The 26,600-nt window shown below is 42.0% G+C and overlaps 2 protein-coding genes across 6 annotated transcripts in view; one reads left to right on the forward strand and one right to left on the reverse strand.

The window, feature by feature from the left end:
- The window catches only part of SDCCAG8 (SHH signaling and ciliogenesis regulator SDCCAG8), a 116,388-nt gene extending 113,715 nt beyond the window's left edge, over positions 1 to 2,673 (forward strand). For both annotated transcript variants that reach the window (XM_056344198.1, XM_056344199.1), the window contains one exon: positions 2,535 to 2,673. The gene's annotated coding sequence lies outside the window, so the exon portion shown is untranslated. The remainder of the gene's footprint in view (positions 1 to 2,534) is intronic.
- A 2,920-nt stretch (positions 2,674 to 5,593) lies between these two features.
- AKT3 (AKT serine/threonine kinase 3) overlaps positions 5,594 to 26,600 on the reverse strand; it is a 162,077-nt gene continuing 141,070 nt past the window's right edge. For all 4 annotated transcript variants that reach the window (XM_056344203.1, XM_056344204.1, XM_056344205.1 and 1 more), the window contains 4 exons: positions 26,300 to 26,514; positions 23,552 to 23,639; positions 12,117 to 12,219; positions 5,594 to 9,334 (listed from right to left, as the gene is read on the reverse strand). In XM_056344203.1, coding sequence (XP_056200178.1) covers positions 9,249 to 9,334; positions 12,117 to 12,219; positions 23,552 to 23,639; positions 26,300 to 26,514 — 492 coding nt within the window. In that variant the 3' untranslated portion in view covers positions 5,594 to 9,248. The remainder of the gene's footprint in view (positions 9,335 to 12,116; positions 12,220 to 23,551; positions 23,640 to 26,299; positions 26,515 to 26,600) is intronic.

Here is a 26,600-nt window from a genome sequence, read left to right on the forward strand (position 1 = left end):
CACCCCATTTGCACTGGTTTTCACGATGTGTTACAGAAGGGGAGCTTTATGTCCAGCAAAAAAGCAGCTCGTCCATCTCTGATGTCAAAAGTGATTCAGGCTGATCCTTACGCAGCCCTCAAGTGTTCTTCGGGAGACCTGAAGGCTGCTGAGGTTACGGGGGGGAGGGCTGCGGGGCTGCGTGGGTTTTAGTGTCTTAATGTGCCTCTGCCAGGCATTGGTACCAGCCAGAGCCATTCCACAGACAGGTTGGTGTTGGTTTTTTGGTTCGGTTTGGGGGTTTTTTTAAGCAGCTGAAAGCAAAGTCTTCATTACTGCTTGGATGGAGTTTAGTCAGAGGTGATGAGAATGAAACTGTGACAGGAGGGGATAAAGAGAGCCTGCTGCTTGGTACCTGGCTGCCCTGGTGGCACACTTCAAGTGCTGCATCACCTAGTGTTTAGCTCTTCAGTCTGGGAATCTGCAGCCGTAGGAGGCCCGGACCGCTTGTGCGGTGCCTGGCCAGTGGGCAGAGCTGAGCAGAGCTCAGGAGCGAGACCTGGCCTCCCCGGCGCTCCACCTTGGGGTCTGCAGCTGTGCCGGGGCGGACTGAGGCACCTGCGCCAGCCGAGCGCTTCCTCGCCGAGAGGCAGCTGGCGGCTCCTCTCCCCCCTTCACGCGTACAGCAGCCGCAGCCAAACCGCTCGGCGTGACGTGGTTCTGCTCCTACCCAAACGCCCAGCCTGCGCCCTCTGCATACCCCAGCACCCAGATAAAGGGGTGCCCCTGAGGGAGGCGGGGGTGTGGGCAGGAGCCTGGGCAGGCCGTGCCGTGCCGCAGGGGCTCACTGGGTCCCAGCGTGCCGCTGGGAGGAGCGGAAACTTCAAGACTGGTAAGAGGCGCGCGCTGGCACCAACCCAGTCACCTGGGCATGCGGAGTGACGGATGCGTGGCCATCTCGTTAAGAGACCTGCGCATCTTAAACGACTGCTTTGGCATCCAGGCTGCCGTACAGGGGGCACACAGGGGCTCGGCCGGTGTCGGCGCGGTATTTTCAAAGCGGTTAAGGCCAGGCTGTGGTCAGGTGGAGAAACGCCCGCTTGAGGACGGTCAGCATCTCGCAGAGCGTTAACGCTGGGTGGCAGGAGGCCCCCCAAGGCTTTGGGCTGGAAGTACTGGTACCTGACTGGTGTGCAAGCACACGGGCAGGGCAGTGGAATGCTTTCTGTGGCTGTAGGGGATGAGAAGAGGGAAAGGCTAAGCTATTGAGTTAGAGGCATATATGACAGCGTGACAATTCCTGGGTAGGAAGGTTTGGAAGTTGGCAAAGGGGTGCCTGGAGAGGGGCGAGTCTCTGCCTCGGGGTGCAGCTGGGCACGCTCGCTTTGGCAGCGCAGGGGGCGAGCAGCGAGCCAAGGCGCGGGGCTACCGCCTGGGCCACCATGGGCAGCCGCGCAGCAGGGGAGGGGGCTGCTCGGGGACACTGTGAGCCACCCACAACGGCACCTGCTGCCAGGAGGCTTCGGCGGGAGCTGATTGTTTGCGGGGGTTTTGCCTTTTTCAAGCTTCTGCCCATGCACTAACCCCGGCCGTAACGCTGGGGCTTACAGCAGCAGGGTGGGTGTCCTCTGGCTGTCCCTAGCCCGCCACTGATGGAATTCAAGCCCCAGGGTGCTCGGTGGCTGTAGTTCGTTTTGCCTCACCCTGGTTGCAGGCACAACTTTAGCCAGTTGGTGTTAGTGCGTGTATTTTGGGGGGGGAAAGTACCATGTTATTAATTCGTTCTTTAGTGAACTGCAGCTTCATCAATTCTCCTTTTCTCCACTTTAATTGCCTTACCAACTAAGGGGGAAAAAAACCACCAAAACCCTTTAGTCCTCTAATGCAAAACCAGCCAAAGTAGAAAGTTTATTTTTATTTCTGAGGTCATTTACATCTCTTAAATTCAAACTTTGGAACTCCAGCGGCTTCATTCTAGGTAGCTCCCCAGCTCCAATCGAGTTTGAGGTTTCGCTTGTAACTCAGCCCTGAAGTGCTACCGCGGAAGCAAAACCAACAGCTCCGCAAGAGCTTCGGCACTGCGCGTCACCCTTCCCACAGCGGGGGAAGTTTCCTACTGGCCCCCTGGGCGGCGGCGCCTCATGTCGCTGCAGCTGCCCACCCCGCGCATGGGCTGGCACCCACCTGCCACCCTCCTGGGAAGGAGAAGGGGCAGGACCTCAGACGTGCCCCAAAACAAGGGCTCAGCTCTTCACTGCTAAGTACGAGCCGTGTCTAAAGCTCACGGAGATCCTGGGGTTTTTCCGAAATCAAATAGCTCCTGTTCTTGCTACCTGTAAGACTTGTGATTGCAGGGAGGCGAGGGCAGCAGGGCTGCGGGAAGCGCAGGCTTGGAGCGGCGCCTGTTTACACCGTGGTGCGTTACCGGGCTGTAACCAGGTCTGCGTTTCTCTTCTGAGAACTCACCCACAGGCTGAAGTGACGCAAATGAGAACCAGCGGCCAGGCAATACAGGCTACTTACTTACCCGCCCGCCGCCTCCTTTTATCTTTCAGGTCTGCTCTGCACCTGGCTGACCCCTGGCCGAGGCTCACCCAGAGACACCCCTGCAGCCACCAGGCACGCTGCTGGCCGATTTCAGCTGCTCTCCATTTGGTTTTAACTCCAGACTCACCCATATCCCGCAGCCTTGCCAGCCTACCGCGCTTCCCAGGGGACAGCCCAGCCTTTTCCGAACAGACGAGGCTCGCGAGCCAGCTTTAACAGCTATTTTTTTATAGCGTGGACTTAATTTGTAATTTGTAATTTGTACAAGTCTTTATAAAATCTTTTTATCTATTTTTGTAATTGAACATAGCTGTCTTATTTACAGACTGGTACCAATAAACTTAAATTAGGTTCTTGTTTTCCTAGTTCTGTCCTTGTGAACTCCAGGGAAGGCGTGCGCACGGGGAGGAGGGAGAAGGGGGCTGTTCCCAAGTCCCGCGCAAGCACGCTGCGCTCCTGCTTCTAACATTCATGACCAGAATCTACCTGGGAACTTGATTTGTACAGGGCACTTGTCGCTTTTTATACCGAAGCGAGAGTCTCAACAACTACTCAGCCAGCAGAAAAGCATTACGAACAACGGAGAAGGATTCCATATAATGCGGAAGAATTTCCACGGGGCAGGTTTCCCTTCGTAAAACATTTCCCTGGCTAAAGCCTTTAAGGGAACCCTCGGTCCGTCCGGATCAGCCTTCACGCGAGGTACCCAGCTCTCGGCACCGATGTGGCGATGCCGGATTTTTCCACCGGCAAAGATGTGGCAGTCTCACTGCTGGGCACCAGCTGAACCCGGCTTCAAAACTCACAACATTTGGAGGCCTGCTTGCTGGTTAACTGCACGCTTGTCTTTTTAAAAGTTACTTTCCAAATATGAGACTGTTTCTGAAAGAATTTATCTCAATCTTCTGCTAACTAGTGTAGGATAAACCAAGTGCATAAGAAAAATAGTTTCTACACCTATTACCTTCAGTGTAGTTGTAGAATTGCACTAGTAAAGGGGGGGGGGGGGAAAGTGCAAAGAACAGGTCCCTGTTCATAAAGCTACCTCAGCCAGCACGAACGCATAAACCGTAACAAAAATGGGAGTAACACCACATGCGGTAAGTTACCGTTTGCGGTGGGACACAATCTTTCCTTCCCTTGTATTTGAAGAATTATTAGTGGTTCGGCCCCTAACATCAAAGTGGTTTTTCCTCCCTATTTCAATTTCCTGCCATATTAAACTGCCAAACACATCTGATCGCCTCGCTGAACTGCTTCACCAATCTGACGCTCATCAGGCTTAGAACGGCCTCAGGTCTGAGCAAGCCTGATGACAGAAAGTTCTCTCTACTCGAACTCTAGGTGTTTTCCGTAGAAACGAGGCTGACAATTTTTTAAGTGTCACTACTTTATAGATGGTTACACAGGTAAGAATATACATTTATAAATGTAGGAATATGCAAACTATTTTTTTTTAAATTTATTTTTTATTACTCCACAGCATAAATCTGTGTTTAAAATAGGAGAAAGTGCGTATAGGCTACGCGCGCAAAGGAACTCTGGCACCTCGTCCCAACACGTAGGCTTCACTGAGATCCAGGAGCTGCCGTGCCCCAGCCCACGGCACAACTGGACCCTCAACCTTTCTGGCCCTGCCTCACCTGCCAGGTGGCTGCTGGTGGCCGCACACTGCTGCCTGCTAGCCACCCACCCACCCGTACCGGCCTGACTTGACCAACGCATCCTGGGCTGCCAGGATATGCAGCTGGAAGGAGGTTTTCATACTCATCCCAGGCGTTGGCACAACCCGTTACGGTGCTGGGAGCCTAGAAGGAATCAATTTCCCTGCAGCAGCTACTCTGCTTCATAGCAATTAATTAGCCGTTAGGCGCAGACAGCACCAGGTCTGCCTGTCTCATGGTTCTCCCCCCGCCCCCACTTCTACTTGGGCACAAAATGTTTCGTTTTACAAAGCTTACGCGTGTCAGACCAGGCGATCAAATCCAGGCAATCCCACCTCCGCAGCCAGAGCGCAACCCCGCGCCGCAGGACGCAGCCTGCCCGCTCCTGCCGCTGCCGCATCCTGACCTCCCAGTACCGCCGCTCCAGCGGCCGGCCGCCTGCCCCTGCCGGAGGTGAGGGAAGCAAAAAGGAGAAAAGAGGAAAGAACCTGAGACCTGGATGAGGCACCTCTATTCCAGGGCAGCACTCGCAACCGAGCGCCGAGCTACAACCCGAGCGCCGCAGGGACACTCCGCCCTCCTGCCGGGCTGGCCCCAAGGGCCCGGCGCCAGCCTGCGGGCTTCAACGAGTCCCACTCCGAGGTGCCCTGCAAATCCCACCTTCCCGCTGGTTCCTCTCCTCACCCTAACGCGCTGTGCTATGGGATGTGAGGCTACACGAATTTCATCAGATGGCAAATCCCTTGTGGGTGTTCTGATAGGAACGTAGCCCTGTGCAAGCGTTACTTCACAAGTGTAACCCAAATTTGCTTTTACAAGTGACATACACCTCATAGAGTAAACATGAACCACCTGTGTGGAAACAGCCTCGGTCCAAAGCACAGATACATCTTGCTTAGTCATAAAAACTTTTTTTTTTTTTTAACAATACTGTAACTTAGTAATTTACAAGCTGAAACTGATCACCCAGTATTTGAAATACGTCACAGCGAGTTACAGTTATCACTAGGACTTCTCACAGCAAATAAAACTTGTAACTAAACATGCACAGATCATTATATATACAGTGATAAAAAAATAACGATGTACATTTTCTTGTAAGAAGAAATTAAGTAAATTCTTTGTGCATTTCAGGATTGAAACATCTAACCTATATAAAATTACTTTAAAATATGAAGTAAATATTTAACCCAAAACTTGAGAAATCTTTTGTAATCTGCAATATAGCCTTCTCATTTCGGTTTTTCTTTCTCTGACACAGACCAACTTAGGAATTTTATCCTCTAAGATATTTAATAGTAATGTGCAGATATAAAAAAATACGTCCTTTGTGGCAAGCTTGAACATATATATATATATATTTACAAACCTCCAGAACAAGTTAGCATTAAAAAACACAGAAGTAGCAGATTGACATAGTGCTTTATTTAAGCTGTCTGTACGAAGGAAAATAATGTGCATCCCTATCATATACGTGTAAAAATACTAAGGATGTACAGTGTACAAAAACAGTTTCTTGTAGTTATTTCACATCCTTGTGGGTCATATACTTAAGGAAATAAACAGTTTAAGTATGACCAACAGTAATACGGTTTCTTGGGTTCATAATCGTGTCTGCTTAATATCCTTAACCATATGACTAGATCTTGCATGGATCTAATGAAAGAACTAGCAAGGTCAAGAAATGTCACAAACTCTAAAGCTACAGGGAGGTAATTCAATTACCAATTTAGAGGTTTTTATTTAAATAAATACTTTACATTTCATGCTTGCCTGTAATGCACTACCAGGAGCAAGATAAGGAAATTCTACTGTAGACAGTACAAACAGTAGCAGCAAAGTGTGTACATTGAGGTGTAATATATAGACCCTGCAGTTAGTAAGGAAAGACCTTACTTTTGTACTCTAGGAGAAGCACATGGCCCCTGCAAGAACAGTCAGCTTTAAGAAGCCGCAAGTAAAGATGGAAGAAGAACGTAAAACAATACTGGAATAAATGTTCTTTAAGCAACAGGAATGTACTGGAAGATGGATTAGTGTGAAAAGCGAAGCCGTGTGCAAAACTGCCAAAATCCAAACAGAAATGACCTATTTCCTCCGAGATGGCTGCAGTACAAGAGGGCATAGTATGTCATGGAAGGCAGTACAAGCTGGACTCAGGTCTGAAACGTACTGTGCTCAAAAGGCTCGCCAAGGTAACCAGCCACCGCCTCCTGTCCAAATCCAACCGCAACCGCGCACAGCAAAAGAAGAGCTTCAAAAGTTTCCCCGGGCACCGCTTGCCCATTTGTCTTTCACCCGTTTCTAACACTGGTAAGAGAGAGAACCCGCCAACCCCCGGCAGCACCAGCGGCCGCTGGCTCCCTCCGTAGCATAAACTTGATCAGTGATGTTTTGGAAGGCAGACAATACAAACGCAAAGTGAAGTCTTAGAAGGTTTTCAAATTATTCACTGACAAATATTTACCGCAAACCGCGTTCTAACTAGCTGCGCGATGGAGAGCTAACCACAGGGCTGCTTCTGCAGGCAAGGAACAGCTGGCCAGAGGTGCGGCACCCGTTGTCATTAGCTTGAGGTGCCTCATGTCAAGAAACTTATTGCTATTACAAGCTGAAAACATAGGGAAAAAACACAGGCATGTAACACGGAGTTTTGAGTCGCCGTAGTTTTAGTCTCTAAGCACGAGGCCTTTGCAGAGAACTAATTAATGCCCATCTATCTATTAGGTACTCGGTTATTTCAGTCACTCACTCACTGTGTCAGTGTAGACACCTCCACACTACCAGCGCAGAACAGACCTGCAACGCGTTTGCTGTGCTCCTCTCTTGCCGTAGAGGGATAATCTCTACACGTGTTTAGTGTTACAAGGTGACAGCAGGAGATCCTACATAGTTAAATATACATCGTGATATATTTCTGACTGATTATCCATCCGTTACTAAAGATAAAACACGAAACACAAAAAATTGTCTAAATTAGTCTGCGTCTTTAGCTGCCTTGCTAAAATGCCCGTCTACCCCTTGACCGTCCCAGCACGTGCACTGCCAGCAGTGGGCTTCATGCCGGGGCACTCGGCGTTCCACGTCAAGAGGCTGAGGCATCTGCGTAGGAACATCTCGCCTTTCAGACTCAGCTACTCATTCACACAACGCAACCAGTAACACTCTGCGATATCACAGTCTTCGTGGGAGCTAACAGGACCCGAACGCAGAGATACTTCCAATGATAATCCCATGGAGTCCGGGTTTTCAGGTGTCGTTAGCAAGGGCAGGCGCGCGCTATCGCGGCACTGCGCTGTGTCCCGACTCCTAGCACCAAGGGGTTTATTATTAAGATTATCATTGCTGAAGATCAAAGCTAAAGTTTATGCACATGTGCTGTTAGATACAGATCTTCGGAAATGGAAAGACGTTTTCCTATCAGTGGAGCGTTTCTTGCGATGTTTTAAACTCAGTCAATCAGGTACCACAGTTACATGTAACGTGCTGGGGTCTGAGACTTTTGGTTGAGGGCAAACCTTTCTCGAGAACGGCTGATCCCAGAAATTTACTCTTTTACTTATTAAAATAAAGTGCTTTTCTTGTAATCACTGTGGTCTCATTGTTCAAATGCAATTCCTTCATACAGAACCGAAATTTTCTATTGTGCTGTCAAGCTCTTACATTACATTTATCCTCAATGGAGCACAAAGACGTAGCTTTTTTGTCTGTTTTTTTTTAACCCTTTGGCACATGAGGTTGGAATTCCTCACCTCTATTGCCAAACAATTAAAAAACAGTATTTCATTCACAAAAATCTGATTCTAAGCAGTATGTACAATTTCAGAGCCGTGTTAAAATTTCCACGTGGGAGAAAAGTGCATCATTCCCTTCAGCTTGTACAGTCCTTCCATATATTACAAAATTAACTGCTATAAGCCTGTTCTATCTAAGACGTAGCAGCATTTGCAAACATGACACATACAATCCTTATCTCTAAAAATAAATACTACTGCAGTATAACAAAAAAAAAAAAAAAAACAAAAAAAAAACAACCCACCAAACCAACAAAAAAAGGAAAAAAAGGAGAATATTCAGAGTGAAACACCTGGAGAAGAAGCTAATTCACAAACCCAAAATCAAAACGAGTAAGGCAAACACCTGTTTACCTTGGTGCACACATTTTGGTGAAAAGCAATACCATTATGCCTGTCTACATTCTTCAGCCATCAGAGGTGACGTATATCATGAAAGAAAAAGAAAAGCATGAGAAAGATGTTATCTGGTGCAAATTGTAAGACCCCTAAACAACTTCAACTGCTGCTTTTACGCCTTCATTTCTTGCATGTATAATGTTCGATTCTCCGTGATTGCACATGAACCTGGAAGTTCTAAGTGGCAGGCTGGGTGAGCCCAGCCCTTCTGCTTCTTCTGTAGTATCCAACAGTAATTAAAAAATAATATATATATATATTTATATATATCAACAGTTTAAGTCCTTCTCTCAAACGTTTCCCAAACAAATTCCAGCCAGATGTTAATGACAGAGACCTGCTTCAAGTAATGATATGCCTAACAAAAACCTTGCATATGTACATCACCACCCCTATGTTTCCTCGTTCTAACCAGCACAAACAGATGCAAGAAAATGTTATAGACTAGTCTTTTCAGACTAATTACAATTTTGATTCACCTTCTGGAAGAAGATAAGCTAGACCAACACGTTTTTTGTTTAGCCTCCACTGTGAGGGAAAATAGATGACCGCTTGCGCACAAGGTGTACAACGCCGAAGTCAAGTCATCTACCTTCAAAGAAACTGTTAGTAACTTCTTGACATTGCTGTTCTGCTGAGACTGTGGGCAGCAGCCACAGCAGGAGAGCGTAGTAGAGAAAAATCTCGTATTTCATGCAAAACCTAACTGGATTTTGGGTAGGTCTGGGAAAGACACTTGTTCAATTTGGAATGGTCTCTGAAGGTGCCCCTGCTATCTTAAGTAGGATCTAGTACTGGTGGTGATGTTCAGGAATCATTTTCAGTGAGAAACCTAAGATGACAGTGAAGCAGCAGAACAAAAAAGTTATTCTCGTCCACTTGCAGAGTAGGAAAACTGGGGGAAATGCGGCCGCCTCTCATTGTCCATGCAGTCCATACCATCCTCATCATCTGTATTAAGGGAGAAGTTCAAAATGTCATTATATTTGCAACAAAATGTTATTATTCACCTGATATGCAGTACATCTTTCAGGGTTCAATGCTGAAGTCGAAGGCTCAAGTTAAAGGGAGACTTGAGTCACATACGCTTACCCTCGTAGAGGAGAATGGTGCTCCCATCCTTTCAGTAAGTCACCGCTTATTTCAGGGTGGTTTGGTTCGTTCGTTTCTTTATGACTATCACCTCAGAACTTCAGTCATTACTGCCCCTTCTAGGCTAATTAAAACACACCAGCACATCCAGCTCCTGGTAGCACAGAAGCCGATTGCTGATTGAACCAGCCAGTTCCCATGTTTCTTAAGGTGAGTTCAGGAAATTATAATCTTAGCATAGTTACATTTAAGTATTCCTCCATTTCTAACAGAGAGTTAGAAGGAAAACCAAAATGAACAGTTCATGCAGGTTCTATGTGTTTCAATTCTTACATATTATTTTTTTAGTAAACTATTTATTTCTACAGTATTTACTGGGATCAGAGGAAACACGGACTAAGCCAAATTCATAAATATTTTTATTTACAAAATTCCTGCAGTGCCAATGGAAACCAGGCACCAGATGTTGCCTAACTGAGAATTTGGATCTACATTCTCACATGGATTTTTTTAACAGTGCTTATTATTAAAGACTCCTACTGAAACTGTTATTCTAATGATGTATTTACATGCAAACTTTCAGAATTACACATCGTTTGTACCTTTGTATATTCTACGTATAAAAACTAGAGTTAATGGAGGTTTGGGCAATCGCTGTGATGAGGCTGCTTGACTTCAACAGTGCCTCTCAGTTCTGTAACTTCAAATACAATCTCCCTTTTACACTGTCAATTTAAATTAGGCTAATGTACAGAGCCTGTTTGTTTTGCTATCAGTTTAATTACTGTAGATACAAGATATAGTTTCAATATTCACTTAGCATGATTTCCAAAACTTTGATATTTAAATATCTGGCCTAGATGTTATAAAAACCATTTATGTAACTATAAAAGATCTTTAGCTCAGCAGAAACCTTTTGATACACAGTTACCAACCTTCCACCCCTAAAACCCATTTTAACCCCCTCACATCAGGCAGAGGTGATACCAAGTTGTAGATAACACGATTACTTGTAGATTTTACAAGATAAATAATTACAAATCATTTCCTGTGGCAATACCCAGAAAAGGCAAAAGCCCACGTGGTCCCTGAACCCCTGCAGTTTGCTGAAAGATCTACCTGGCACAAGAGAAAATTCACCTTTGTGATGCTGGCGATGCTACTGACCACAGCCTCAGGCGAGGCAGCCCTGCCAGGTCTGTGGGAGGGCTTTCCCACATCACAGCTGATCTCTGCCCTGCTGCTGGTCATCACCCCCCATTTTATTATTCTTACGATTGGGGTGGGGTTGCAGCTCATGCTAAAGTTGCTGCAGCAGCCAGATGCTTACCAGAGGCCAAGATATGTACTTCAGGTAGGCAGGTTGTTTCCCTGCATTGGTACTGATCCCTTGCTCTGGATTTAATAAATTTAAAGCTGAAGTCTTAGTAGCATAGAGATATTTTGTACTGCTTCAACCTTCGATGGATAAATAGCCATTCTCATTTCATATTTGGAGTTTCAAGGGATCAGGACTTTATGATACTGAATCACAGACTCCAAGGTAATCCAAATTTTAGCAAAATATTTTCAAATTCTTATCATGATAGATGGGAGAAGAAAGGGTGGGGTTTTTTCACAGCAGGAAGATTTAAAAGCCCTTAAATGACTGTGTTCAAACACTAAAAATGCAAAATCCAGAAAATACTCCAGATCTACATACCAACAGAAAACTGTAGATAAACCTAGGAATCCTAAAACACCAAAAATGAGCTAGCTCTATGAAAGGGTAATCAACCTTAACTATAGCCTTTATTGTCTACCTTTGTGATCCTCCTTCCCCATCCTCCAATTAAAAAAGAAAAATCATTCAAGAACTCAGCACCAAGATTTTAACTGCTCTGGCTTGGTAAATTAATCCAGACCTTCTTAAGCCCTGGCTGGGCTGATCAGATCATGATTCTTGTGTGTGTACCAGATGACAAAAAATAAAGACGACAAAAATAAAAACTGTGGCGAAATTACATTCACTCCAACAAAGAAACTCTGTGCAATGCCCAGTGCAGCAGTTACATCTATATTAATAACTTCTTTAAGAGCTCTGCTGAAGCACAGGACTCAACAGGAAATTTCACTTTCAAGTAATTGATATCTACACAAGAGACACGCACTTATCTCTGGCAGCTCTTCTCTCTCTTTTTTTTTTTTTTTTTTCCTTTTGGTCTTCAAAGTATTTTAAAATACACCTAACTGACTAAACCTAGACAACATACTAGCAATATCCACATGCTTAAAGTAGGGTCCATGTTCCAAGTACTTTTTCTTGAACTGGGACCTTGACTGTCAACCAGCAAACATTTGAAGCTGGTGTTTTGTCTTATTTAAAAATAAAACAAAACAAAACAAACCCATAAAAGCCCAAACAAAACAAAAAACCACACCAAAAATACCCTCAAACCCCAACCCAGAATGTTCTAATATTTTAAGTTTTGTAATTACTCCTTCTTTAAAAACACTGTCATTGAGAGTTACTCTTACACACTTCCATATGAACACTTTTATCAGTAACAGTGAGAATAGCTCTTCCGTTCAAACAGAAAAAACAACAAAGTGCTTTATTATAAAGTGATTATTTTTGAGTTATGCATAATTTCTGACTTACATTTTTCAGGCGGCGTTATTGTAATAGTCTGAGCTGTGAATTCTTCATCAAAATACCTGGTGTCTGTCTCAGATGTCACTTGAGGTTTAAAAGGAGGTACAAGCTGAAAGGGACCAAGAAATAAAATGAATGACTATACCTGAAACCAGCTAAATTACTATCAGGAAAACACATAAGTTCTTCTTTTCCCCTACACCCCTGATCGAATGAGTAGGTCTGTGGAGAAGCAGACGAGTCTCTTAACTTCTATTAAGAGCTAGAAGCCTTTAGAGTCAATCCTAAAAATACCTAGCTCCAAATCTAGCTACTAGCACAACACGGCTAAATTCCAGGTATCACTCTCACACAACTTGCAGATAAATTGAGCTGCATAAAGATAATTACCTAGAAACTCCTCAGGCCATTCTTCTAATTACCCACATAGGCATCAGGCAAAGGCACCTCTAGGTACTTCACCACAACTGAGTGGTATCAACAGCTAAGGCCAAAAGGACTATACAGAAAGCATAGTAAGCACCATGGTTTGGGGTTTTTTTTTGCAGGGTTGAGGCCTCCATGTGAACTTACCTTGAGAAGAAATTATGTGAATGTGAAAATAAATGTTAGATTTGAAAAAAAGGCCAGTTGATCTTATATGAGTTGCTGGATCTAATCCTGCCTACTGCTTTCATGGTGCAGTGCAGGATTTCCCAGCAGCAGATCACCAGTGTTTGCTGACTTCCCTGCCCCTCTTTTGAACCAGCCATGCTATCCACCTTCTCTCCAGAATAACTGCCTATAGGCCAAAGATTTGAAGGCAGGCATAGTCGGTACAGAGCATCATGCCACCAGTCCAAAACGCTACAGCAGGTTAGTACGTATGCTATTGGAAAAGGGGGGGCGGGGGAGCGACAATGTTTTGGGTTGTATCTTGGAGCCCTTTAGTGTTCTCACCTCATATGCAATTTAAAATACACACCCTGAAGATAGTGTATTGACCTCCGTTTCTATATACCAGGTGACATTATGGTTCACTGCTATTATCAGAGCTTGCGTGTGGTTTTCCCACGTATCATGAACACTAACACCAAACAATTAAATCTGTTCATTTACCCCACAGCAAAAGAAGCTGAACTGCTGTTAAATCCCCTCCCAAGTTCAATGCACTTGGCACAATTTATGATACACAAGGTACACTGCAGAAACTCTTCTTTTTGACATCATTTTTCACAGTAGTAAGATGTTTGTGATTTTGCTATGTTCAATGCAGAACTTGTTTTTGTTTGGTTTTGGGTTGGATTTTTTTGTTGGGGTTTTTTGGGTTTTGGGGGTTTTGATTTGTTTGATTTTTGGTTTTGTTTTGTTTTGTTTTTTTTATAGCTTGGAAAGGTCTGCATGAGCTGGTGAATGTTAGAATCAGCTCTGGATCCCAGCACTAACCAAAGGACACTACACAATAGACAGACAGAGCCATCCAAAACCCCAAAGAGCTAGGCTGCCCTGTGAGGACTAGGCTGTGTAAGCGTGTAGTGCTGCACAACCAGCCAAAGGAGCAAGGTTTTCAACAAGATACTCTTCACAGTAGATCTCTATCCAGAAAATTACCATGAATTCATTCCTTTACAGCTTAGGATGAGGCATAAAAGATTAAAATGTGTCAAAGCACCTAAAGAGGGCACTTAAACAGCGAGACAACAGCAAAAAAAGCTAAACAAAAGTACGCATAGGTGCATACACTCACGTAAAACCTCTCTCCATTTTTATATCACCATTACGAATGCACACGCAAACTCCCATTGTTTCCAAATCCAGGCTGAAAATGGCCACCCAGTTCTTTTCACGTTTTCCCTCTCACACAGGACATATTACACTGACAGCTGGTAATGTGAAAGTCATGTTAGCTGGAGCAAGATACCTTCACTGTACTTTGCAATAAGAGAACCACCACAATGCTGGGTAGTTCTTTTGATGTAGGACCAGATTCTGCTGCCATCCCTCCCAGGATACACTTAAAAGTCCTTCAGCATCACCCTTCATTCAACAATTTGACTCTTTTTCTCCCTGCAACGGTATGTTTGTTCTTTTTATCACATACTAGAGCTCTACTTTGTCTGATCCAAATGTTCAGTAACAGTGCAAGCAACTGTTAAGCAAAAATAAATCTATCACTTGCATATACTTAAACAGTACAATAAATCTGATTAATACTTTTACAAAGTACATTCAGTTTTCCCTTACATTTTCCTGAACAGAAAACATGCAAACAGCAGAGGGGTATTTGATGTAAAGGTTTTGGGGATTGTAGGATAAATGCTTAAGCAGCAAACAGAAGAATCTTCCAGGTATAAATCTAATTTCATCCATTGTTTAAAAATATTATTTTTTATTGTACTTTTATGCACTTTTATGAATATTATTTCTGTATGCATCCGGGCCATCCAAATCAATTCCGCACTGTTAAAATATATTTCCAAAGTTGTATGTCCCTCCAGTAAAGCAATCACACAATTCCTAAGCACAGAGTTACTCCAGTGGAACATCCCATGTCACTGTTTTTCTCAGTTTTCTGTCTCAGCGAATACTCAAAAAGTAAAAAAAATAAAAAAATAAAAAAAATAAAAACCCAGAAAGATTACATGAAGCCAAGTAACATACTCTACTCAAGGCCAAGTGACCACCAATGCACATCCTTTTAAAAGACACTTTCACAGTTCTCTAGCAACTGAAGTAAACATCAGATAAACTCATGATGAAAAAAAAAACCATTAGATAATAGGTTTATAATAAATCTACTATTTCCCCAACTGGGATTGTTCTTCCAGATCAGAAACAGAAAAAGCCATTTCACAAGAATTAAAACTTTTCATATGAAAGACAAGCTTAAGAGAAATTTTCTTGTTTCTTGGGCCAAGGACAAGAAACAATGTCTTTCCAATGGCGCTACACACATCACCAGAAGAACAAACCACTCTTGCTATGAAGTAAACAAGAGACCTTTCATGCTACAAGTACTATGTGAAGAGAAGGAGAAAACACTGCAGTCTTCAACAACTGTGATTTAGGTCAAAGTAGTTAATGAAAAACAAAAAGGAGGGTAGGGTAAGATCATAATAGATAGCAATGCATGGATCTGCATCCAGAGAGGAAAAAGATAATGCATTAGTTGACAAGTTTCTTCCTTCAAAAACTTACTGGCTAATTCCTGGTTTAATCAGGGCTTTTTTCCCACCCCCTTTTTATTTGTCCACTGAAATGAACAGGCCTCACTATGACTTTAGATCATCCCCTTGTTCTTTCCATCTATCTGAACTACTAATGGTTAAGAAAAAATTTTGAAAACTGTATATTAGGAAAAGAAGCACAGTACTAAATAACTCATAAGGAACAAATAATTACAATAATAATTTCAATGAAAAACACCATTAAAACAAAACTCATCAATCACATGTGATGGGAGGAAGTTGGGGCTCCAATTCAATGCTCTGTAGCTAGGGTTAATAAAAGACTCTTTATCAATAATATCCAGTAAGGCAGCTGATGAAATTTCCAGTTATGGCAAAAGTTTAGCTGTCTGGGGGAGTGAAACTAGCAAAACACACGGAACTCCAGGCTGTAGCCAGAAGGGATGAACCCGATGCAAATTTATGCCACTAGTGCTTTAGGATTCATCCATCTTACAGTAGTACCTCTCATATCCTGGACATTAAAGGCAGTTGGAAACTTCAGTGACTGCAAAACCAAACCATGCAATCGTGTGGCTCTGCACAACAGCTTACGCTGGCATTTATACGAGCTATACCCTTGCATACGCCAGCCATCCCCTACAGCCTATGGAAAAGAGGAAACAGTAGCTGAGATTTAAGACGCACAGATACAACTCAACAGAGAGCAGCAGGAAGGTTTCTCAATTCTTTCCATACTCTTTGCCTCCTTCCCTCAATATCAATTTCCACTGGCACAGCTGTGAGGCCAGCCAGCCCTGGGGATCCTTTCAATCTGCTCTACCCCACCTACACCAAACCAACTGTGAATGGAGTCTTGTGGACATCCCACTCCAGACTCCTGATCTGCCACCAAAGGCACACCTCCCCCTCCGCCAAGTAAATTCTTCCTCTGACCTTCCTGTAATTGTTGGGATATTTGCAAGATACTCCCCCAGTTCTAATGGGAGAACCTCTAAAATAATTCTTGTCAAGAAATAAGGAACCGGCACACAGAGCTCGGGCATCACCTCCGGAAGCAAATGAAAGATGCAGTAAGAAATCCTTTCCCAACCACTTTTCAGACAACGCAGAAGCACAAAGTACGGTACAACCAGCACACACAAGCGTACGCAGAGGGACACAGTGCTTCAGCGTCACATTCAGAAGGCCGGGGACAGAACCAGTCACAACAGGTTTTGTAAGCTGTGTCACCAATGTGCCAGGCCATGCTACAGAAACTTGGTAATCATCTTTCTGGAGGGGTCTCACCTTTGTTCAGATTTCTGTCAGATTTTATTTTAAAACACGAAGTAAAATCTCCACAAATTTCAGCTGTAATGAAACACCTAGGAAGACAAATAAGGCACAACTGCTGCAGAGAAAATGGCTTAGATTGACACGGAGCCTGAGTAAGAACTGAGAAGCTTCTTCCTATGTCCCACAGGAGACTGAAGCTGAGGTTTAATGACAAAAAACCAAACCACCCAACATTAACTACAGCTGTGACAATCACAACGTGAAGACGTCACGTGCCACAAGGAAATGGCATCCAGCCAACCTCACCACAACTTCTCCCCACTTCTGACCTGAAAAGCCAGAGCGATGTGAGCAGTACGAGGCACACCCAGCAACCTGTGTCCAGGAGTGAGAGGAGCTTTTGTTAACCACAGCCCTTGTTTGTCTGCAAGAGAATCACACTCTTTGGTCCTGGCTGCCAAGCTCTAGTACGAGATGACTTTCCTCCTCGAGCAGTCTGTGCAAATTCAGGCAGAACGCGCTCGAACCAGACAGGAGACTGCACAGAACTACGGATCTTCGGCATTTATGTATTACACACACACATACACATAGATATGTATGCGTGTGTACAAATAAAGAAATTAAAGTCTAAACTCAGTGTGAGTTAAGTGACTATAAGAGTTGATGTTCAAGACAAAAATCCAATTTCACATCCATCTGTCAAGCTGAATCTGCCCCAGTGATTTCCAAGGCTTGATGTTAGAAATGACAGCAGAAGCAATATCACATTCTTAGTGTCTTTATTATCTGCAGTGAATGGCATTTCTATTTGGCATCCATCGAGAGCAGCGTGTGAGAAACACCATGGTTTTTCCACAGATCAAGACCTGGGAAACCTGCCCCCCATCTCTCAGGGGAAGGAAAGGGGCAGGTACAGTACCTGACCGTTACAGCCACACAGAGATGAACAGACAGGCTCTGTACTACACCTTACTGAACAACTACACAAATACTTCGAGTAAGAGACAAAATATATAACGTTATTTGCTCAAAAGATAACCTGACAGGAATAATTTGTCTTGCTGTTGTATAGGAAGTGGCTAAAACTACTTCAAAGTAACTGTGATGCATTCGATTTGCCAAATGAAAAACATGATGCTTAAGAACAGCACTCTGATCTTCCTTCTCCTTTTAAAGTGAATTTTCTTTCCAATGAAGTCAAAATTAACACTACCGTAAGAATCTCATCCACCAACAGACTGCAGCTGAATAGTACCCTGAGATAAGTGTGAAAGGAATAAGAGAAGCTATACACCACCCCCACTGAATTACACATTTACATAAATGATAGAAATAGATTATAATCTCAAAACTGCCAAACACACTAATTCTTTACCTATCATATAAATACAAAAAAAAGTGAGCACTGTTGTTCATATTCAGGTTTTATTCATAAGAAATAACTATTTGAATCTTACTTATGGTTCAACTTCAGTGTGACTTTTCAAGTTGTCCAATTAAAAAAAAAAAAAATATCACTGCCACACCTCAATATATATGCTGCTTCTTTATTAATAAATTACAATGTATGAGATGGATTCTGCTTTTCTCACAGCTTATGTATTTTGAAAATTTATTATGAAAGTTAAGTACACAACAGGTATTTCAATAACGCCTTGAACTGTCATCATGCTGTATTTCAGCAATTTCCATCTAGTTTATTATTCAAGTCTGACATATGTCAAAAACTGTGTCAAATGTTACCGTTCTTTCTGACTATGAAAGTTAATTAAGTATTGGTAATCAAGTGTTCATGATTTGATGTCCAGAAATCAAACTTTCATCTACACTAAACTTTCCTGAGAACCAAAGCTGCAAAGTTGTTATCTTCAAGAATCAAACAGAAGAGACAGATTAGCCAAATCAGAATGGTGGAAAAAATAAATGACACTGTGAGAAGAGAATGGGGTCATATCACTGAAATACACCTTTGTGTTTCATCACAAGCATGCTCAGCGGGAAGGGCTGAAAATATGTCCAACTCAAAAAAACCCAAAAGTACCTGGACTAACAAACTAGCTAACTTACTAAATGATAGTCCAAGTAAACAGTATTTGCACGACCTGAACGTCATTAACTTACAAAATACCATAAAGCATTCTGAAAGGACAGTAGCAAAGCTTGTCTCAAAATTTTATATTTCTGTGATCTGTATCTGTTAATACATGTTCCTTCATTTGTACATCTTTTAAGCTCCCGTCAAAACAAATGCTTACTGACCCTAAAAATCATGCAGAGATGCTAACAACACAAAACCTTAGTTCAGCCTTTCAACATTAGATCATCAACAACAGTATTTTAATTAAAAATATCTAAGTCCTGCGGCTGTGTGGTACTTAGTTGCCAGCTGGGGTTAAACCATGAAAAGTCCTTTAAAATACTGATTTTTCCTTCCCTAGCAATAATTTTTCTATCCTTTTTCTGATCCTAGCTCAGTTACCAAAGGAAATGGGAGCTGATGACATTATGCACTCTGTCAGTCTGCATGTCCTTCCCTAATAAATTTCAAATGGCTCCGCAATGGCACCATGATGGAGAAAAGGCCAGGCACATAGACACTTCCCACAGAACTACTTAATCTAGTTTACTGAATTGAAAAGAGACATCCCCCATCCATCCCGCCAAAACTAGATTTTCCACTGATGGAAAGACAGTAATTTGAGCTGAGGTTCAAGCTGTTCGGTAAGCATTCATGTAGGGACTGGTTCTTCCCCATCCCCGGACAAGAAGCGGGCATGCCCAGCCAGCAGCCGCAGCATGGCCGGGAGCTGGAAATACCCCGTGGACACTGCTAGGGCACTGCGCCCGGTGGTCCTAGGCAGGGGGAGAAGAGCTGGGATTTCAGCGTTGGAAAGACACACATGCTTCTGCGAGGGGGTTTGCCCACAGACAAACTCTGTTTTCCCAGTGATACAATGCTGACACAACAGACAGAGAGAAACCACAACCCCCAGGACTACAGCAACGAATTAAGTTTAAGAACCAGACACAATTATGTATATTTTCCTCCCTGTACATTCAAGGCAGCCAGGGGAAGGAGTGGTAATCACCACTAGGGCTGCCCGTATAGTTTAAAGTATTGCTGGAAACACAATAAAAAGATCAGACCGGTTAGTCATTTTCAGATCTTTTTAGTACTTTGCATAGCAACAACACAAAAGCAAGTAACGGGGGTCACTTCTACAGGATTTGTTGCACTGCAGATAACTGTACAAAAATAGTACGACTCAAATAGCAACAGCCTACAGCCAGATGTTGGTGTTTTCCTATTTCCCTTCTGCCCTTTCCCTTAAAATCTGATACACAAAAGTACTTAAACATGCATTTAAGATTATAGTCATATTGCAGATTTTGCCAGGCCTGAACCCAGAGCATCAATTGTGCAATTTTATCATCTGCTACTGTGTCTTAAGTAAACACAGGTAGTCAAAGCTGAAGGGTAAGGAACTGCTCCTTGGAGCGGTCAGACTTCATGCCGAAAGCCATCGCTTCCACACCAAGGTAGGTGTCTTCGCAAGTGCTGCGCCTGCAGCAGTCACACCCCCCAGCTTTACCCACTGCCACTCGCCCCTACTCCCTTCCCAGTACTAACAAATAAATTTGTTAGCACTCCCTGATCTGCTTCAGGAACAGCTGAAGGTATTACCAGAAATCAGCAGATACACGTATCTCAGCCCAAATTCCCATACGGTTTCGATCTTCTTTCATCCATGTTACATGCCGGAGGAAACCCAGTCTTTGCGAAAATGTCTGGATCTCCTTAGCTATGAGGCTACCTGAGTGCTCCAAGCTGCAAGCCTAAAGACATACCCAAATTCCTACCTTTAAATTAATGCCCATGTGGGTTTTGTTCAGTGAAAGACCCCAGACAGAATATCTGACCACTTAAGATTATTTCTGCGACCAACCCAAAAAAATAAATATACTAAAACAATTCTTAAATGAGGAACAGAGAAATTTCAAAAAGCTTCCTGATTGTAGCTAAAAATAAAACAAATATTTTATTTACAAGTATATGGGCTTTTGAAGTCTTTGGAGTTTGCCAAACTATTCAATTTCTCATACTCAGGCACAGAGATAAAAACTCATCAGGGCTGAGATGATCACAGGAAGAACCTGGCACAGGCTGCTCTCTTTCATATGCCCTCATGGTTTTTCTGCCAAAAATAAATACATCTGGTCACAAATGCTAACTACTATACATTTTTCATTTAAAGGCAACGACCTTCTCTGCTCCAGTGTGCCATACAACATTTTATTATCGTTGTGTAGTACCAAATCAGTTTAACTAGTTAGCAGTATCAGAGAGCTAATAATTCCGTTTGACCATTTGGATTCATTTGACCTGACAGAGCTACTGTTTGTTCCACGAAACTCTAAGTTTGCAGATACATAATTCTGTCTCTAACCACACCAGTGAAGTGATAACTGAGTAAGTACCGATGTACTTAATCTCTAGTGAAAATGATAAAATAAGTAGCACAGGAGCATAGTGTGCACATGCACAAAACTATCCCCCAGTAACGACTCGGAATACACATGATTTTTTGGTTTCCATTACTCTGAATGTGAACTTTAGTTCTTCTTTCATTTCTAACCGAAACACACTCTTGAAATGCAGCCAGAAAATGACAGTTTCATGGTGCATAAACCTCAAGCAAGAATACTGTGAAATATTTTTACTATGCAAATAATTATATCAACTATCAATTTTATCAAGTGACCCTACTGCTGAGGACTATACTGCTAATAATAAACAGCAACAGAAGCAAGCATAGAATAAATCTATTTGAAAATCAAATTTGTTTGATGCACATTCCTCCTGACTTTAGAATACTAAACCCTCTAAAAATATTCATATAAGTGTTCTAATAAACATACTCAGCGAAAGTTCATTTAACCTTATGATTATGTTTGAAGTTTGCATTTCAGAGCACAGTCTTACACTCTGCATGCTTCACAACTGATAAGATTGTGTGTGCAGAAGGAACAACTGGATATTTTAACCAACCAGACAAATGGCTTTGTAATAGGAACAAAACTATTTTTTAATTAAACAGAAAAACATACTGTCAAAAGTTATTTTTTTTGAGTTATTTTTCCATAAAGAACACACTGTGTGCCAATACCGCACAAAAGCAATTCCTGTGATCCTTGAAGTTAACTGTTCAACTGAGGAAATTCAGTTATTTTTTACTGGTAAATGTAGTTATTCAAAGCCACAGTCAACAGAGTAAACAAGAAATGACTACAATTTCCCCAGTTATAATACTCCAATAAGCCATACCCACCTCCATGAGCATAAAAGCAAAATACCCGAATTTCTATATTTTACATTTCTCTAAGTATGTTTGTATAAATTTTATATATATATATATATATATACACACACACATACACACACCCCACTGCAAAACACCTCCTTTTATTTTAACAGCTCAGATTAAGATCTTACTGAAAGAAATTTCCCATGTTGATTTGGCAAGACTTAAACAGATGCTTATAAATTAAGAGTATATTTTCTTAACTAAGTATGATGTTGAACACAGTCTGGAATAGAGACCTCTATTTCTAATGTAAAATAACTAAGAAATCTTTTTCAACAGAGAAAAGAGTAATGTAACAGATTTTTGTTTCTCACCCACTCCTAGCACATTGCAATCCAACTGATTTTAGTGGGTTTTTCCAAACTCCAGAAAGGTCCTCAACTAGTATTTTTAGATTTTATCCTCAAAGTGCTTTCCTACAGAGTCCTTACATAACCAACCAGTGGTCGAGCTCATAAAGTAACCTGATTAATGTACTTGCTCTGATTATTTATTGTAGAGTTTCTTGGAACCTCATGATACTGCCAGGGAAAAATCACACTTTTATCAAGTAACTTCAGAGTACCATATTTTGTATCATCATATACAGGCTCTTATTTCAATTTTGGTATTTGTCAAGAGAAGTACCACACCAACAACCACACATTTTTAAAATTCCAGTTCAACAACAACTGAAAAAACAGTTTGTATCATTGACATTGTAGCATAAACATATTCTGCTCATTCGTATGTCTTCCATTTTCCTTTTATTTGAACAAAGCAAAAAAAGGAGAAAAATCTATCTTTTAAAATTACGCAGCTCAACTGGCAGATTAACAATGTAAAACAGTTGGGGGAAAAAGACAACTTTATCAAAATAGAAAGGGTTTATAGCAACAAGTAAATTCTTACACAAGTACTGAGATAAAAATCAGCTTCTGTATGTAAAACAACTGAAGTCAAATTGAGTTTCACTACTGAGTAAGATAAACTCATTTCCTAAAATCATCCCCAAAGTGTTGATCATTACAGGAACAGGACTGAGTTTAGAGAAAACTGTTCCAATTGAATTCCCAGTAGTTGCTTTCTCCACAAGATGTTTTGGCTCAGTGTTTTAATGCTATTTTAATTTTCTTAGCTATCTCTTTAAAAAAGTAAGTTTGAAAAAGACTTCTACTTAAACACAAACAATCAGAAAGTAGTTTTTTATTATGAGTCCCTTCCCATCACTTCATTTGCCTATTTCCATAAAAAAACCCTTTTCAATAAAAGGCAGAAATAACAATAAGACAATTCAGGATAAACTTCCATTACATTTTCTCACATTATCTTGGGCCATACACCTGCTTTTCTCTTGAAGGCCCAGGAAGAAAAAAGGCAAGGAAAAGATTTGGACATTTACGTAATTGAAGAAAAAAAAATCTTTGCAGAGCTTAGGTTGGTTTGCAAAATTTATTTTTGGTCCACTGACAAACTGTTACTGAAAAAAGATTAAGTAAGGACACCTAGTTCAGAATAATCATTCATTTGTATTAACACTAAAAGCTGCAAAGAAAACCATGATTAACTTCAGTGGCAGCAGTCCCATAACTATCAGTAGAACCCACCTTGCAGAAGCCAGATTATTCAATGGCATATAAAGACATACCTTTTTATCGTATACATCTTGCCAGTTTACTCCAGCAAAGAAACTATGGCGCATGATTTCTTTTGCATCATCTGGGCCTCCACCAAGCCTAAAGAGAGTGGGAAGAAGATCTTATTAAACAAGCATTACTCTTAAAGGGAGATTACATTATTGTAGTGGTTGGAAAAGTGACCATTTGTTTTTGACTATGTAGGAACAATTCTCACCTGCTTAATACGAATACAGGTGATCTTGAGCGAAAATGTGATAGCAGAAGTATCCATGCCATGGTCTATTCTGTTTGATTATTCCAACTACAATGTTCATTACTGTCAATGAGCTTTTTGAATAATTCATTCACTTTAAAAACACATTTAAGTTTAGCTTTCTTGAAAGACAAAGTAACATTCTGGCACTATTAAAAACCAAAACCAACCAACCAATGCTGACATAAAATTTTGCCAAGGAGGTGCCAGGCACTGAATCAGTAATGACTCACACATCTTTTTTATACAGTGTTCACTGCTGTTGCATCTGGGTGCTGTAACAATTAACCAATTACAATAAAATAGTCTCAATCTGAGCCAATTAGTATAAATTAATAAATTGTAGGCCATTGTAAATAACCACACTATTCACTGTGGCCCATAGCTTGCCAAAACCAGACTGTCTGGCAAATCACCTTAGGACGTGAATTCCACCTATTTTGGGTGAACTTGCCCAAGGTGATTTGAGCTCACGGAAGTGGTCACTGCTGCCAAGAGGAGGGTCCTACCCCTGCCCATACCTCTCCGCTCTCCCATCCACAGCATCATTCTCACTGATGACTGCGAGCCGAGTCAGCTCACTAACCTGGAAGAAAACTAACTCCACAATGAGAAAATGAGGAAGAACTGGCCGTTTTTGTTGCATTAGCAAGTCAGATTTGACTCAAGAAGTTTAGTGAGCTGCCTTGAGCTGCTGCTGTTGGTAGAGAAAGAACTACACACCCAGTGAAGGGAACCTCTGCTTGTTTCAACAGCACGTGGACTTTCAGGACTGCTCAGCCCTCATCTAACTTCTTCCTGAGACTGGCTATCCTACTGGTCTAACAGAAAGAAGCTGCAACAGAAAAAAGCTAATCTTAACTGAACAAGCAGCCCATACATGTTAAACATTGACAAGCAAAGTGGTACAAGCAGTTTCTTTCATTAAAAGGAACTGCTAAAAATATAAAGAGAAATTTTAAAAGCAACCTTTTCAGTAAGATAATTTCCTCTCTAAAGCATTTATTGTAAGGAGCACTAATTCTCACAACCAAGAAAAAGATCTGTATCAGTACTACCCTGGCTGACAAATTACAAAAATCTTTATTCTGGACTATGCAGTAACTGGGTGTACAGTTAATTCTCATTTCCAAGCTGTATTCCTCTTTGTTTCTCAACTACTCACTGTAAAATTCTCTACATCTCTGCAAAGCATCACAGTTAGCCTGCAGCCTCAACTTCTCTCAGTATTTTCCCATCCAGTTGCTCAGGGAAAAGTTGAGTTGCAGTTAATCTCTGTGCTCCCACCCTATTTCGCATTAGCGATCACCAGAACTTGAATATGAATAAGCTTGTAAACCTAAGTCTGTAAGAAACACTACTCTCTGCAAAGATTAATTACAAGAAAGTATCTTTTCAATTCTAAAGTTTAATAGATTTGATGGGTCAGATTGTTTGGAGAGTAAAATGCAGCAGAGGATGCTACAGGAACAAATTTTCACTTTATTCTCCATGTATTTGTCTAGTTGGTCACAGTTTGCTTTTACTGCACGCAGTGAATTCAGTTACGCGGGCATTGCTGGGCAGCATCAGAAAGGCTGACCACTTGTGTTGTCCTGGCTGTTGCACTTGGCTGTGTGCCCACAAATCCTTCAGAGAGACACAGCAACCAGCCCTTCCCTGAGTGCCAGTGAGCAATGCCCACTACTGAAAACTTCTGGAAAACAGACTGAAGATGAAGGAGGACTAGAGAAGAGAGACAGACAGACAGAGAGAAGAATGCCTGCAGCCTTAAAACATGCCAAGAGACTCACCAGAATAACAGAGAGATTAAGGAAAAGAGGGAACCTACAGACAAATCTCACTGATTTACAAAGACAGAGGTTTGGTTTAGAAACACAGAGGACTTGACACTACCGGAAAATGTCCCTCTCTCCTAGGCAACAATCCGAGAGGGAAAAGCCCACCACAAAAGGGCACAGACAGCAGCTGGGTGATACTTGCTTTCAAACTACTGTATTTAAATTTAACTTTGAAGATGTATTCTTTAAGGAGTTACTAGTTTACATGGTCTAATATGTGATTTATTTACATGCCCTAATAAGATTTAGCTGTGGCCATCTATACATGTCTCCGGGCATGATCACTTCCAAAAAAAAGTGCTGTAGTACCCCCCCATAAGACCCTAGAGCCAACTCAGGGTTAACACTCTAAAAAACAATTGAGAGCTTTCCCTTTATTCCAGTACACAATCTAAACCTGAAAAGATCCCTGTGTCTGCTGTGAATGATTAAAAAAATGTTCTCTTCCATATGCTTTTTCCCCTTCTGCTTGTTAAACTCACTTTATGTACCACTGCTGTATTGAAAAAGTGCAAATCTGAGATTGTATGGTTGCATATAGCCCTTTCCTGTGACTGACAGGTCCTCTGGCCAGGAAGACCAGACACCACCAGCCTATTTCTACATTACCTTGTATAATTACAGTACTTATTACGCCTGTATAGCCAAGTAATCTCACTTACCGCTTATTTGGATCCTTTATCAGTAGGCCTGATAGTAATGATTTTGCATCTGCAGACAGAGTTCGAGGAAATTTTATGTCCTCCATTAGTATCAGTTCAAATAGTTTCTCATGATCTTGGTTGTAGAACGGTAATCTTCCACACATCATTTCATACATGACAACTCCTAATCCCCACCAGTCCACTGCACGACCATAGTCATTATCTTCCAACACCTAAGACAGAAACCAAAACCAGCTGTAAGACATGATCACTTCAATCTCTTTGTTGCATGTCTATGTGAATGTTTCCAAGACTTTAT

Source organism: Falco biarmicus, chromosome 6, assembly GCF_023638135.1.
Source record: "Falco biarmicus isolate bFalBia1 chromosome 6, bFalBia1.pri, whole genome shotgun sequence".
NCBI lineage: Eukaryota > Metazoa > Chordata > Aves > Falconiformes > Falconidae > Falco > Falco biarmicus.